Source organism: Ictalurus furcatus, chromosome 7, assembly GCF_023375685.1.
Source record: "Ictalurus furcatus strain D&B chromosome 7, Billie_1.0, whole genome shotgun sequence".
Classification (NCBI taxonomy): Eukaryota; Metazoa; Chordata; class Actinopteri; order Siluriformes; family Ictaluridae; genus Ictalurus; species Ictalurus furcatus.
This window is the reverse complement of record NC_071261.1, coordinates 19,789,456-19,804,839: the sequence shown is the minus strand read 5'-3', so window position 1 is coordinate 19,804,839 and position 15,384 is coordinate 19,789,456. Positions and strand designations below refer to the sequence as shown.

Sequence of the window (15,384 nt, the reverse complement as noted above, 5' to 3'; positions counted from 1 at the left end):
ATTTATATAGTGTCTTTCCAGAGCTCAAGGATGCTTTATAATAGTAATACAATGATACATAAACAATGAACAATCATGGACACAAAATGTGAAAAACAATGAGCAAGCAAACACAGAAAATGACATACACGGTACAGATAGTACAGTCACTGACAAAAAATGCATAGCAACAGATTAGGACAGATTACATTGAAAAAAACATATATTTTTAATGGGGACTTGAACTCGGAGATGGATGTGATGCTGCGAAGAGTCAGAGGGTGTGGACTCCAGATTTTGGGTTCAGCAACACTGAAAGACCTGCCACCAATAGTAGAGAGATGAGATCTAGGGACAGAGAGGAGTCCGAGCCCAGAGGACCTGAGAGACCGGGTTGGGTTGTAGGGGAGAAGCAGTTCACTAAGATAGAAAGGTGCCAAACCGTGAAGTGATTTAAATTTAAGAACGATTATTTTAGATTTAATGCAAAATGAAACCAATGGTATGGTAAATGGTAACCTATATTTTGTCTGCCAATTTACAGATAAATACATCCAAATTAATTGGGAGGAACTTTATCATGCAGCAAGTTAATGATCCAAAACACACTGCGAACACAACAAAGAACTTTATCAGTGGCAACAAGTAGAAGGTTTTAGACTGGCCAATTCAATCACCAGACTTTAACCCAAATGAGCAGCATTTCACCTCCTGAAGAGGGGACTGATGGGAGAAACAGTAAAACATTTATGAGCCTGAGCCTGTGTATTATACAATAGTTAGTTGTAGGATGATATGGTAGGACACATGATTATTACATTATTCCATTATTCCATAATAAGTTCATAAGGGCTTTTCTATGGAATGCAAGCAAGACAGGCAGAAATTATCATCAGCAGCAGAGCTCAACAACAGACATATACAGAGTAACTAGGAAATCTGTGAAAGAGATAGTATCAAGGAAATGGAAATGTGGTTATTCTAAGTATACTAGTCTGATATTGAGAATTGATACAAATGAGGCCATGTACAAGAAAAACATGAGCAGTAATGGTTAAGAAATCTTTATAAAATAAATAAATAAATAAATAAATAGTCAATGCCAGTGTGGGCCATTCTGGAGCAGAAGAAAAGCATGAGAAATGACTCATATTAATAGACCACCTTCAGGCTCAGATTAAATATGCGCATTTATCACGTTGAAAGTATGTTGGAAGTGAACAAAAGTATTCACAAAAATAATTATTATATATATTAAGAAGCACTTTCACAATTTAATTCCAGTAAACTCACGTCAGCAGCTAATATCATTCCTAACTATTCCATTACAGAGAAACCAGTTTAACTAATAAACCAGAGACAGCCTTTTTATCATAATTCATATAAAATCCAATTAAATCACCCTCGACTTCCCAGTCATGTTTGCCTTACATCAGCTTCAGATTATTCCATAATGGATTATATAGAATTTTCATGTGGGTAGCATTGCTGCCTCTCAGATTAATCCTGAGCTTGGGCTACTGTCAGTGTCCTAAATTCCAAATTAAATTTAAAAAAAAAAACTAAAATGACAAAAACCTGACCTAACTCTACTCAGATCCCGCACACATCGGATATTAAGAACGTTATTTAAAAGGTATTTATTTAGAAGTAAAAAGTAATAACGGAGCTCTAAAATAGCCTAGTCAGCAGCAAAAACTCTATCAAACTACTTGATATAGTTCCTCATAAAAGTTAAACAACTTTATTGTCAGAGCTTTCAAATGGGATTCTTTGTTCATTTGTTTTAAGATGTCACAGAGTTTCATGCAAACATTACATAAAAAAGTCAATCAAAAAACTGAACATGGAGTCACAGTGCAAAGTTCTGCAAAGTTGGCTTCAGCAAGATGGCGACGCCGTTGACGTGATTGTTTTAACAAGGAAAAACAGCGCTTCCTCTCTGTGGTGCGCGCGAACCGCGCATGAACGGCTGCATCATCACTGTGGGCGGACGTACTGAGCAAAAATCAAAACCGCATACTACCATACTAGTATGACAAAGTAGTACGATACCAATGCAAATTACTGTAGGCTACTATTTGGTGCACTAGCACACACCTTTGCCCATTTCCTTTTTTTTTTTTTTTTTTTTATTTGGACACATACTCCGGAGGCAAATGGAGGTAAGCTGAATTGCTGTATGTTGTGGAGGGTTCATACTTAAATCCTGGTAAGTATGGAGAATCGTAAATTTCAGAGATTAGTTTTTAATAATAATAACTAGTCAAGGAGGACAAGCCACAGTAATAACATATCACATTACAGACAATAGCAGCAGCAGAACAAGTGTCTCCTGTTCTTCTTCTATCGGTACAAGCTTATAAAGAGCCACAGCGCCATCACCCGGACAATACTTGTATAACAAAAACAGAATAGTATTTAAACTACACACAAAAATCTGTTAGACTTTACCAGATCAAAAAAACAAACAAAAAAACATTTTAGGCAACACCTTCGAAGCAGATGAAGGGCAAAGCCACAAGTTCAGTTTTAGTTACATCCACGACAGGTGAAACAGCTGGAGAAAGACGAGAAGCATGCCGTTTTTGTCCATCCGACAACTGGTAAGTACACGAGCCAAGTTTACGTGTAATGTGCATATGTTTTGAAAATCATCTTGGGCGTGCTTTTGGAACATGTGTAGGAATATGCATATACGCACCCAATCTCCCTGTTTGAAGTCAGGAGCACGAGCTCTTTGTCTAGAGTCCGTATATATGTCTCCCTTTGTGACTATGATACTTTCTGACTTGGCACACGCGCATCCTTGCGAGCAACAGGAAGAGGAAGAGCATCAAGACGAGTGCGCATTTTCTTGCCACAAGGTAACTCAAAGGGAGACGGTCCTGTAGTAGAATGCGGAGTAGCACTGTAAACTTGAAGAAACGGTGTCAGTGTCAACATGTAGTGACAGTCCCACACAGCAGTTTCAAATGGGCCTACAGTATCAATAGACAATTTTTCCCATGACACATACTGACAAGGTACAACTTGCAGTGGTGCAGCAGAGGTAGTAGCAGTCTTATCGGAAGACAGGCAAATGTGACATTTATTAATTTGTTCTTTGGACTCAAAGCAGTTTCCACAGCAGCTGATGAAGGAGGCCATCCATGAGCAACCTGTGCTATCACTTCTGAACATAATGCAGAGGCAGAAGCAAATTCAGCTGGAGACACAGTGGATATTTCTGAAAACAACAATGGAACGAACTCAGGTTCAGCATCAGAGTAATCCTTGTCAGAAGCTGGCAAAGCTAGATGAGAAAGACAATCTGCCGTATGGTTTGGTGAACCAGAGCACTAAGCCACATCATAATTAAAACATAGTAATCTTGTAGCCCAACACATTATTCGCATTCCAGCACGGTCCATGCCTTTGGAAGAGAGAAGTACTGTTAAGGCCTGATGATCAGTACGCAGGAGAAATATACAACCCCAGAGATAAGTTCTCCATTTTTCGACAGCCCAGATGCATGCTAAGGCTTCTTTTTCCACTTTTGAGTATTTACATTCAGTAGATGAAAGCATCCTTCTAGCAAACGCAACACCGCATTCTGTATTATCTTTTGCTTTGGATTTGCACAAGCACAGCACCTAATCTATAGTCGGATGCATCAATTGAAACCACAGTAGGCAATTTAGGATTAAATAATGCAAAGGCAGGACTTTTACCTAATAGCTGTTTCACAGTATCAAAGCTTTGCTGAGCCTTATCTGACAGTAGACCAGGCTCTACTACTGTAGCAAAATTTGGGATGAATTTATTATACCAGGATAACAATCCAAGAAGGGAACGGAGCTGGTGTGTATCTTTTGTGACTGGAGTATGAAGACTTACACTAAGATGGTCTTCATCTTGGTAAACACCTTGCGCAGACACTGTATGACCCAGAAAGCGCAAACTGGTTTTGTTAAAGTGACACTTTGAACTGTTTAGTTTTAGGCCTGCATACTGAATGCATTGAATAACAGCCTTGAGCATATGATCATGTTCACCTTGTGTACAACCCCAGAGAATGATATCATCCACTTGTGACTCACTTGTAAGTTTCAGATTAGTTTTTAATAACTAGTCAAGGGGACAAGGTAAAACGGAAGTACATATACACTTCTTTGCGGAAAGGCGGAAGCTTTCTGATGTCATTGTGAAAAGGGACTATAGCAGCAGCAGCAGAAGTGTCTCTTGTTCTTTGCCTTTTATAGGTACAAGCCTACTGTATATACAGTATCTCACAAAAGTGAGTACACCCCTCACATTTTTGTAAATATTTGATTATATCTTTTCATGTGACAACACTGAAGAAATGACACTTTGCTACAATGTAAAGTAGTGAGTGTACAGCTTGTATAACAGTGTAAATTTGCTGTCCCCTCAAAATAACTCAACACACAGCCATTAATGTCTAAACCGCTGTTAAAATAATTAACAGCGGTAATAATTAAGTTAAAATGTCCAAATTGGGCCCAAAGTGTCAATATTTTGTGTAGCCACCATTATTTTCCAGCACTGCCTTAACCCTCTCGGTCATGGAGTTCACCAGAGCTTCACAGGTTGCCACTGGAGTCCTCATCCACTCCTCCATGACGACACGGAGCTGGTGGATGTTAGAGACCTTGTGCTCCTCCACCTTCCGTTTGAGGGTGCCCCACAGATGCTCAATAGGGTTTAGGTCTGGAGACATGCTTGGCCATTCCATCACCTTCACCCTCAGCTTCTTTAGCAAGGCAGTGGTCGTCTTGGAGGTGTGTTTGGGGTCGTTATCATGCTGGAATACATGCTGGGCTCATGCTCTGCTTCAGTATTTCACAGTACATGTTGGCATTTCATGGTTCCCTCAATGAACTGTAGCTCGCCAGTGCCGGCAGCACTCATGCAGCCCCAGACCATGACACTCCCACTTGACTGTAGGCAAGACATTTCTATGTACTCCTCACCTGGTTGCCACCACACACGCTTGACACCATCTGAACCAAATAAGTTTATCTTGGTCTCATCAGACCACAGGACATGGTTCCAGTAATCCATGTCCTTAGTCTGCTTATCTTCAGCAAACTGTTTGCGGGCTTTCTTGTGCATCATCTTTAGGAGACTCTTCCTTCTGGGATGACAGCCATGCAGATCAATTTGATGCAGTGTGCGGCATATGGTATGAGCACTGACAGGCCGACCCCCCACCCCTTCAACCTCTGCAGCAATGCTGGTAGCACTCATACGTCTATTTCCCAAAGACAACCTCTGGATATGACGCTGAGCACGTGCACTCAACTTCTTTGGTCGACCATGGCGAGGCCTATTCTGAGTGGAACCTGTCCTGTTAAACCGCTGTATGGTCTTGGCCACCATGCTGCAGCTCAGTGTCAGGGTCTTGGCAATCTTTTTATAGCCTAGGCCATCTTTATGTAGAGCAACAATTCTTTTGTTCAGATCCTCAGAGAGTTCTTTGCCATGAGGTGCCATGTTGAACTTCCAGTGAGCAGTATGAGGGAGTGTGAGAGCGATGACACCAAATTTAACACACCTGCTCCCCATTCACACCTGAGACCTTGTAACACTAACAAGTCACATGACACCGGGGAGGGAAAATGGTTAATTGGGCCCAATTTGGACATTTTCACTTAGGGGTGTACTCACTTTTGTTGCAAGCGGTTTATACATCAATGGCTGTATGTTGAGTTATTTTGAGGGTATAGCAAATTTACACTGTTACACAAGCTGTACACTCACTACTTTACATTGTAGCAAAGTGTCATTTCTTCAGTTTTGTCACATGAAAAGATATAATCAAATATTTACAAAAATGTGAGGGGTGTACTCACTTTTGTGAGACACTGTAGAACCACAGTGCAATCACCTGGACAATGCTTATATAACAAAAACACAACACTGTAGTGTAGTGATTTAATCTTCCCTATTTTTTTAAAGGAAATCTAGCACAATCTAGTATTTTCATTTGCCTTCTTGCAACAATTTTCATGCTGACTACAGAGTTAATGCAAGCTGCAGGCGTTCTGCTCTATTATTTATGCATGTATTTTGGTCGTGTGTGTGTTATAGTCCGTGCACACAATGTGAGAAAAAGCAATGTCAGTGGTGTTGCTCTAAAGTATCTGAAATCCCTGTGGGTTGGACAGGTACACAGGAAGTTGCTGAACTCTGTGGAGCGGTGTGTGGATGAGGCCCTGGAGGGCATAGTGAGCAGCAATGGAGGACTGATGCTCCTAAGGGGTCAAAGGGTGGCACTGCGCTCTGACCTCCACAACCTGAAGGGCAAAGTGGCACTGATCTCTGGAGGTGGCTCAGGACATGAACCTGCACATGCAGGTAAACGTTGAGTTCTTAATGTCCTGCTTACCCTGAGTGGAGAGATTTTTTTTTTCTGATGATGATCTTTTACTTAGTGTTTAAAGTGTGCTTGGGTTTAGAAATTGTACCAATATTACTTCCTGTAGGCTTCTACCAGAAATACCAAGATCAAAAACAAACTTTGTGAAACCACCTCTAAAACCAAGTATTTGACAAAAACACATAATTTTAGATCTTCAACACTGAAAAAGTGTTTGACATATTAATTAATTATTTATTTATTTTTATCACAGAGCTGTTTAATAATCAGGAGGTGTTGATTAATTTTCTAGAACAGCAGTTCTGTCAGTTATAATGCAAATCACCTGTTTATTTTAATGTGCTTATTCTAATACATTATCGTTTCTGTAGTAACAATTCATTTACAGTATGGCAGATAACTAAGCCTAATAGTAAAAGGATTAAAAACTCTATAAACCCAATCAATAAATGCTGATTTAGAAGGAGACTCCAGTGTAAGTCAGTCAGAGGTAAAGCATTTTTAATCTGTGTTATTAACTGAAAGTGAAAGTGGCAAAATGACGGTTTATAGCTGCTATAATTTAAGTTTGTTTTGTGGATATTGAAGAACATGACGTGTAACTATAAACAGACAAATATGTTGTGTTGTTCTTTAATAAATAAAAAATGTATAGACGTCCCTAATTTTTGGTCCATCTGTAACTCAAAACCAAATAGTATATTAGTATTTGGGGGGAATTATCATTATGATATTGAAATGTTCAGTGGAACTCTGGGATGATGTTAACACTGAGATATTCCTTTCAGGCTACATTGGAAGAGGGATGCTATCAGCTGCTGTAGCAGGAGCAGTGTTTTCCTCCCCTCCTCCTGGAAGTATTCTGGCAGCCATCATGACCCTCTGGCAGAGTGGTACTTCAGGAGTCCTGCTGCTGGTTAAGAACTACACAGGTGACCGTCTGAACTTTGGCCTAGCTGTGGAAAAAGCACGGGCACAAGGAGTCCCCGTGGACATGGTGGTTGTGGCTGATGACTGTGCTTTTACTACTCAGCTCAGCAAAGCAGGCAGGAGAGGACTCTGTGGAACTGTGTTTATTCATAAGGTACAGAACTCAACTGATTTATCAGATATGTGTAATGGAGAGGATGTGGTACACCAACAGTGCTGCTTTACACCCATTTAAAGTCATCTGATAATATTTGCTTAGTTTAGAGAGTGTAAGAGCTGTTCTCATATCTGCACACACAAAAGTTTGAAACATTACGGTTAGGGTTAGACTCTTTCCTGTTAATTATTCACTTTTTGTTTGTGTGTTAAATCTGTAGCTGGCTGGAGCACTGGCTGAGGAGGGCTGTCCACTAGATGTGATTGTTTCTAAAGTGTCAAAGGCAGTAAAAAACATTGGTGAGAGTAATTAGCAAGCACATGAAATTCATTTTTACCAGGGAACTAAGCATAATCAAAGATGTGCTCTTTCACTGTGGTAGGGACTCTGGGTCTCAGTCTGTCTGCATGCAGTGTGCCAGGATGCCTACCCACCTTTCAGCTTCTGCCAGGAGAAATGGAGCTAGGACTGGGTAAAAATAATATGGAAGAGATTGAGAGAAGTCCATATTTATGGTCTTATTGTGTTGAATGATTAACAAATTGTTTTAGTGGGTTAATAAATTATGGAATAGAGCATGCCTCTCTCTGCGTCTCTGCAGGAATTCATGGAGAGCCGGGCATTAAAAAGTCCAAGGTACTATTTGTGTTTTTTTATTGAAGTTGATTAGTATCCTAACGTTTCATTTATAGGAGTCTCATAGTGATTCAATTCAATTCAGTCTGATTTAAATTCAAATGCTTTTAATGAATATTAAATTTTTTTAGTCACCCATATAAATGTGGTAAGCAAAGAATCATTACAGCATACAAGCATATATTGTACATTACAAACATAACAAATATAGCATATTTTGAGATTAGCTGTATTGATAAAGAAGGAGGAGGTGATAACACACACTGCCCATTAACCATCCAAAGTAACACATAAACATTACACTCAATGAGCACTTTATTAGGAACAGCTGTACACCTACTCATTCATTAGCTATTCAGTCAATCATGTGGCAGCAGTACAATACATAAAATCATGCAGATTCCAGGTAGCAGCGCTGGGTATTGTTCACATCAACCATCAGAATGGGGAAAATGTGATCACAGTGATTATGACTTAGGCATGATTCTCTAGGCAACAGTCTCTAGAGGTGCAGTAAAAAAAAAAACATCCAGTGAGCAGCAGTCCTGTGGATGGAAATGCCTTGTTGATGAGACAGGTCTGTGGAGAATGGCCAGACTGGTTTGAGCTGAAAGAAAGGCTACAGTAGCTCAGATAACCACTCTGTACAATTGTGGTGAGCAGAAAAGCATCTCAGAATGCACGATACATCAGATATTGAGGCGGATGGGCTACAATAGCAGAAGACCTCTCCAGGTTCCACTTCTGTCAGCCAAGAACAGAAATCTGAGGCTGCAGTGGGCACAGACTCGCCCAAATTGGGCAGTTGAAGACTGCAAAAATGTAACCTGGTCTCGATTTCTTGAAATCTTGATTTCTGCTGAGGAACACAGATGGTAGGGTCAGAATGTGTTACCACAGCATGAATCCATGGACCCAATCTGCCTTGTGTCAACAGTCCAGGCTGGTGGAGGTGGTGTAATGGTGTGGGGAATGTTTTCTTGGCACACTTTGTGCACATTAATACCAATCATCGCTTGAATGCCACAGCCTATTTGAGTATTGTTGCTGACCATGTGCCTCCCTTCATGGCCACAATTTACCATCTTCTAATGGCTACTTCCAGCATGATAATGCACCATGTCTCAAAGCAAAAGTTGTCTCAAACTGGTTTCATAAACATGACAGTGAGCTCAGTCTTCTTCAGTGGCCTTCCCAGTCACCGGATATGAATTCAGTAGAGCATGTTTGGGATGCGGTAGAACGAGAGATTCGCAGCATGCATTCAGCGTGCACCTGAAAAATCTGCAGGAATTGTGTGATGCAATCATGTCAACATGGACCAGAATCATCTTGTGGAATCCATGCCACAAAGAATTGAAGCTGTTTTGAGAGCAAATGGAGGCCCTAGCCAGTATTAGTATAGTGTTCCTAATAATGTGAGTACTCTGTGTATATTAGACATTATATTAGAAAAATTAGATCCTTCTAAAATAGAGCTTGATAGTATTCTCTTGTCTTTACCATATGTGGATGGGTTGCTTTATGTTCAGATGGCCTCTGCTGATGAGGTTGTGAAGACTATGATTGATCATATGACTGACCCTTCCAGCCAATCACATTTGCCTCTGAAATCAGGTAGGCTGTAAGTTACAGGAGTTTTGGTGTAAGAGCACTTTCTTCCATGTGTCATGTGTGAAGCTGTGTGGTTTTCTGTTACAGGTGATTGTGTGGTCCTCTGTGTGAATAATCTTGGTGCTCTATCCTGTTTGGAGATGGCTGTTGTCACCAGAGCTGCCATCAACTATTTAAGTGAGAATACATTTTATGTTTACATATTTGGCACACCACTTTATCTAAAATGAAATTTGAAAGAAGATACAGTGCAAACAGTTGAGGGTCATGCTCAAGGGTCCAGTAGTAGGTCTCTGGAAGTCCTGAGACTTGAAACTGAAATTGTGGTGTACAATGAGGAGCAGTGTGGAGGTTTCCATTACCTCAAGTTTTATGTTCTTGACACAAACATATCAGTAAGTATCAAGTTACAAGAGCTATTTTTGTTTAAATCAAACTATATCCACATTATCAGGTATTATTTTTATATACCACTTATGTCCAAGTTTAAATAAAAACTTGCATCAACATGTAATGTTTAATGTATCTGTGGCTATCTGTAGTGGGACAAGGAGTGCAGGTTGCACGGGTGATGTCTGGCACATTCATGACATCACTGGAGATGGCAGGGATGTCTTTGTCTCTCATGAGAGTGGATGAGGAGATACTCCGACTGTTTGGTGAGTTCAGTTCATCTAAACTCACAGATATTATAGCAGATATTATCGTGTTATTATATTTCCAGCAGCCGAGAAGATCTATAAACATCTAAAGTGAGACTGAATTCTTAAGGCAAGACACTGCAGGAAATAATGACGATTTTGGTTGGGTTTTTGTTGTTTGTTACATTGCATATATACTTAAATAAAATGTACATTCAGAACCAAAAATTTCAGTTTCCAGATGCCCATCATTCATATGTTCATTCCGGTTCCTATAGATGATATAACAGTGGAATTTCTGAAAATCTTAAAAACATCAAGACTACATATTGGTTTTATTAATCAATTCCAGGCATGCCGTAGTTTATGGAGGATGGCCAAACTTTAACTTATTTTCACTACTAGAAGCAATGAATTTTGTGTTAGAAGTGGATTAGTTCCAAATATTTCAGTAATGGCCAACTCCATAAGGAGCATAACACAGTATTGTTACAAATTCTGACCATAGACTCTACTCAGTAAGTCAGTTTAAGTAGATCTATAAAGAATATATTTTGATGTTTTATTTTTATTTTATTTAAATGCTTATGGCCCTTAACTTCTGCAGATGCTAAAACCTCAGCGCCTGCCTGGCCCAACCTCAGCAGTGAGAGTTTAAGTGGGAGGAACCTGTATGTGGAACCCACAGCGAGACCAGCTTCCGCTGAGACAAAACCTGAACAAGGTGGAGGTTTAAACAATTAAATGTGGGCCTCCTCCAAGCATCATCTTTTTTCTGTTTATACTTTTTTATTTTATTTGTCTCTTGTCAATCTCATCTTATTTACAACCCCAATTCCAAAAAAGTTGGGACGCTGTGTAAAATTATAGATGCAGATTGGTGAATTTCTGCTTCTTCTGAAAGACTCTGCCTCTAAAAGGTACTCTTTTTATACCCAATCATGTTACTGACCTGTTGCCAATTAACCTCCAGCTGTTTCTTTTTAGTAACACTTACTTTTCCAGCCTGTTGTTGCCCTGTCCCAACTTTTTTGAGACGTGTTGCGGCCATGAAATTCCAAATTACTTTTTTTTTCCCGTAAAATGGTACATTTACTCAGTTTAAACATTTGATATGTTTTTTATGTTCTGTTGTGAATAACATATAGGTTTATGAGATTTGCAAATCATTGCATTCTGTTTTATTTACATTTATTTACATTTTACTCAACTTTTTTGTGTCCCAACTTTTTTGGAATTGGGGTTGTATCTCACAGCCAGGGTTTAATGACAAAGCACAAAATGCGTGCTTGCTATGAGCTTACAATTGTGTGGAAAAATAAGTACACCCCATAGAAATTATTGGCTTTCTTGACATATTTGGACAAGCAACCAGTTGCTCATCTTTGAAACAGTGCCTATTAATAAAGTTGATAAACTTGCACAAAACCACAAGGAAAATTAGCTTTTCCAATCATTTATTCAACAGAAAGATCAATAGATGTGATATTCTTCTGTGGAAAAAGTAAGTACACCCTTGGCCTCAGAAGCTAGTATTACAGAAATAACTTCTTTCATGCGTTTTGCATAATTGTTCACCAGTCCCTGACACTGGCTTGCTGGAATTTTTGACCACTCTTCCATGCAATATTCTTATAGTTGCAAGATGTTTGAGGGTTTTCTTACATGTACTGCTTGTTTCAAATCCCCACACAACATTTCAATGAGATTCAAATCCGGGCTTTGACTAGGCCATTCCATAACCCTCCATTTCTTCTCTTTGAGCCATTTGCAGTGGATTTGTTAGTGTGCTTAGGATCATTATCCTGCTGAAAGGTCCACTTCAACTTCAACTTTTGGACAGATGGCCTCTAATTATCTTCAAGCACACTTTGATATGATGCAGAATTCATAGTTGAATCAATGGATGCAAGCTGTCCAGTCCCTGAAGCAACCCCAAACCATAACATTTCCACCTGTGCTTCACAGTTGGTATGAGGTGCTTCTCCTGAAAAGCTGTCTTTGGTGTCCATCAAACATGTCTTCTGTAACCGTAGCACATTATTCCAAAAGGCCTGGTCTTTGGCTATATGCTCACTGGCAAACTGTAGTCTTGCAAAGGCTTTTTCCTGGCACGCCTCCCATGCATGTAAAATTTATGCAGTCTCTTTCTGATTGTAGAAGAGTGCACTTTGATAGCATCGGTTGGAAGACTTACTAGCAGATCCTGTGATAAAATTTCGAGGTTCTTAGAGACTTCTTTTTGCATCAGATGGTCTGCTCTTGGGCTGAATTTGCTAGGATGGCCAGTCCTGGACAAATTGGCAGTCGTTTGAAATCTGCGCCATTTGTAGAAGATTTTCCTTACAGTGGAATGATGTATTTCAGATAATTTGGAGATCTTTTTAAATTCCTTGCCAGACTTGCAGGCATGCACAACCTTTTTTCTGAAGGCCTTACAGAACTCTTTAGATGTTGGCATGATGACACCACACACCTCAATAGCAAAGGGAACACCAGACACTAGATATGAGAGGGGTATAAAGACAGGTTCCACCTGCACTCCCTAAGCAGGTTCTAATCACTGGCACCCAATCTTGAACACCTGACTCTAAATTTATGGATTTGAAGGTGTGATAAATGTAGGGGTGTACTTACTTTTTCCATGTGACAGTCTGTTTTTTGTATTTAATTTAAATTGTGAAAATTACTACAAAAAATCAATTTTATGTCATTTGATAGATCACCTTTATTAATAGGCACTGTTTCAAAGAAGATCAAATGTTTGCTTGTCCAAATATGTAAAAAAAAAAAAAAAAAAAAAAAAAAATTCCATGGGTTGTACTTATTTTTTTACACAACTGTATATACTACTATATACAGAATTACTATTTATTAATTATTAACTTACACTATGTATTGATGCTGTGTGTATTACATTTAAAAGACGTGAAGACATTTAAAATGAAAGTGTTAATGAAATTTTCCATTTGCCATCAGGTCCATTTTCTTCTGTGGGACGTCTAGCTTTGGAATCCATTTGCAAATCGCTCTTACAACAGAAAGAGGAGCTCAATGCCCTGGATCGTGCAGCAGGAGATGGAGATTGTGGGAGCACACATGCTCTTGCTGCTACTGGTGTGCAGATGAGTTTACAAATTCATACACAAATAATTTGTTTAGTATTTATTTATTGAGTTTGTTATTTTGCATGACTCTTTTTAAAAAATGTTCTACTGATGCATTATCTACCAAAGCCATCGAAGAGTGGATGCAGACCACTACCATCCCAGGACGTCCGTGTCTACTCCTGACAGCCCTTGCTGGGTTGGTGGAGGAGAAAATGGGTGGATCTTCAGGAGCAGTATGGAAATAAATGTCTAAAATAGCTTTTACACAAACAACTGTGCTGTGATCAACATTATCTAATATTGAGGTCTGTTGTTACTGTCCTCCAACAGCTGTATAGTCTGTTCCTGACAGCAGCTGCACCCCACCTAAGGGAAAGTTGTGATGGAAAACACTGGGCTAAAGCTATACAGGCTGGAGCTGAAGCTATGAAAAGGTAGCTATTAAGATCATTTCACTATCTTGAAATATCAATTGCACAAATTTAACATTTCTATAGTAATGTTTTTTCATTGACTATACAAAACAATTTGACTAGCATGTTTTGAGTATTGAGGGATAAGAATGAAACTGAATGAAGAATGAAATTAGATGGAGTCTCCACCTTAATTATTAGAACCTATTTTCTGATAGGTATGGAGGTGCTGGGCCTGGTGACAGAACAATGGTAAGACTACAGTCTTACTTATTTTGCCCATATTTGTCCTCTTACCGGGTAAATCAGGGATGCGAAAAGCATCTGAATATTGACATCCAGGAGCACGTCTTTCTTTCCCTTTCAGCTGGATGCACTGTGCCCTGCAGTGGATGAGTTGATGAAATTATCCACAGCTTCTCCTGGTGGCCATATTGCAGTACTACAGGCAGCGGTGGAGGTACAGTACACTAGCATTCAAGCCATGCTTCCTCTGTTTCCTTTTTCCAATTGTCTATGCTATATATTCATTTATATTTCAGTTACATGATTATCATTGGTTCTTGCTTGTTCACTTATTCAGCCCAGAGCTTGACATTAATATTTGTTTTCTCCTAAACAGAAAGCAGAGTTGGGTGCACAGTCTACCTGTGACCTCACTGCCAAAGCAGGTCGAGCAAGTTACATTGCATCTAAACGGCTGACTCAGCCTGACCCTGGTGCTGTGGCTGTAGCTGCCATTCTCCGAGCAGTGTTTGATACTGTGAAAGGGACAGACCAGTGATCTACACAGGTGTCATGGCATAAAACATGGATCAGAGAGGACACTCTGCATTGTTGGGGGAATGCCAACTAATATACACAAGTACAATAAATCAGCTATAACAGAGAACATTCCAAAATAATCATAGATAATTTTGTGACTAATTGCACTGAAAGAACAGTATTTGAGTGGTGTTCATTTGTTGGAGTTCCATGCATGATAGATTATGTACCCATTCTTCTTTTATCATGGATTAAGAAGCCTATTAATGACTAAAACAGGATGATGCAATGGTAGAGCAGAATGGTTTCTTACTGGCAGAGTTGACTTATTCTTATTATTAGAGTTAAATGCAATAATCAATTAATGAGCATCATTTTGAAAACATCATTGCAATAATCATTTAATCATCTTTGCTTAAGTCATTCTAAATCAGTCTTACATTCAAGGAAGTTGCAGTGAAATTACTTAGTAAATCTCCATATTCTTTACTGGAGTTGAATGCACTTTAACTGTTAAATTTTGTTCCTTTCCTGGAAAAGAAATCACATAGAAGGATTAATTTGCCACTCAAAAGTGATTGTATTTTTTTTTCTTCATCGTTTTTTTTTTTTTAAAAATCATTTAACATTGCAAACATTGTATATGTAATAATGTATAACAATAACATGAAATAAATTTAAATTTATTAAAAAGTTTTTTTAATGTTATTACATGAATATTATATATTTTCTAAGAATATCTGACATCACTGGA

At 39.0% G+C, this 15,384-nt stretch overlaps 1 protein-coding gene across 2 annotated transcripts; it reads left to right on the top strand.

Moving 5' to 3' along the window:
- The first annotated feature begins 1,963 nt into the window (after positions 1-1,963).
- On the top strand, positions 1,964-15,326 carry tkfc (triokinase/FMN cyclase). Of its 2 annotated transcripts, none has more exons than XM_053629196.1 (16): positions 1,964-2,144; positions 6,153-6,342; positions 7,153-7,448; positions 7,672-7,750; positions 7,834-7,923; positions 8,053-8,087; positions 9,620-9,704; positions 9,789-9,878; positions 10,244-10,360; positions 10,950-11,066; positions 13,322-13,459; positions 13,579-13,685; positions 13,783-13,886; positions 14,084-14,117; positions 14,233-14,325; positions 14,488-15,326. In XM_053629196.1, exons 1-16 carry the CDS (start codon positions 2,139-2,141, stop codon positions 14,647-14,649), a joined length of 1,743 nt encoding a protein of 580 aa, XP_053485171.1. In that variant the 5' UTR covers positions 1,964-2,138; the 3' UTR covers positions 14,650-15,326. The 2 variants fall into 2 exon arrangements, with proteins under 2 accessions (XP_053485171.1, XP_053485169.1); XM_053629194.1 differs by lacking the exon at positions 1,964-2,144 and adding an exon at positions 2,162-2,585.
- Positions 15,327-15,384: the final 58 nt, after the last annotated feature.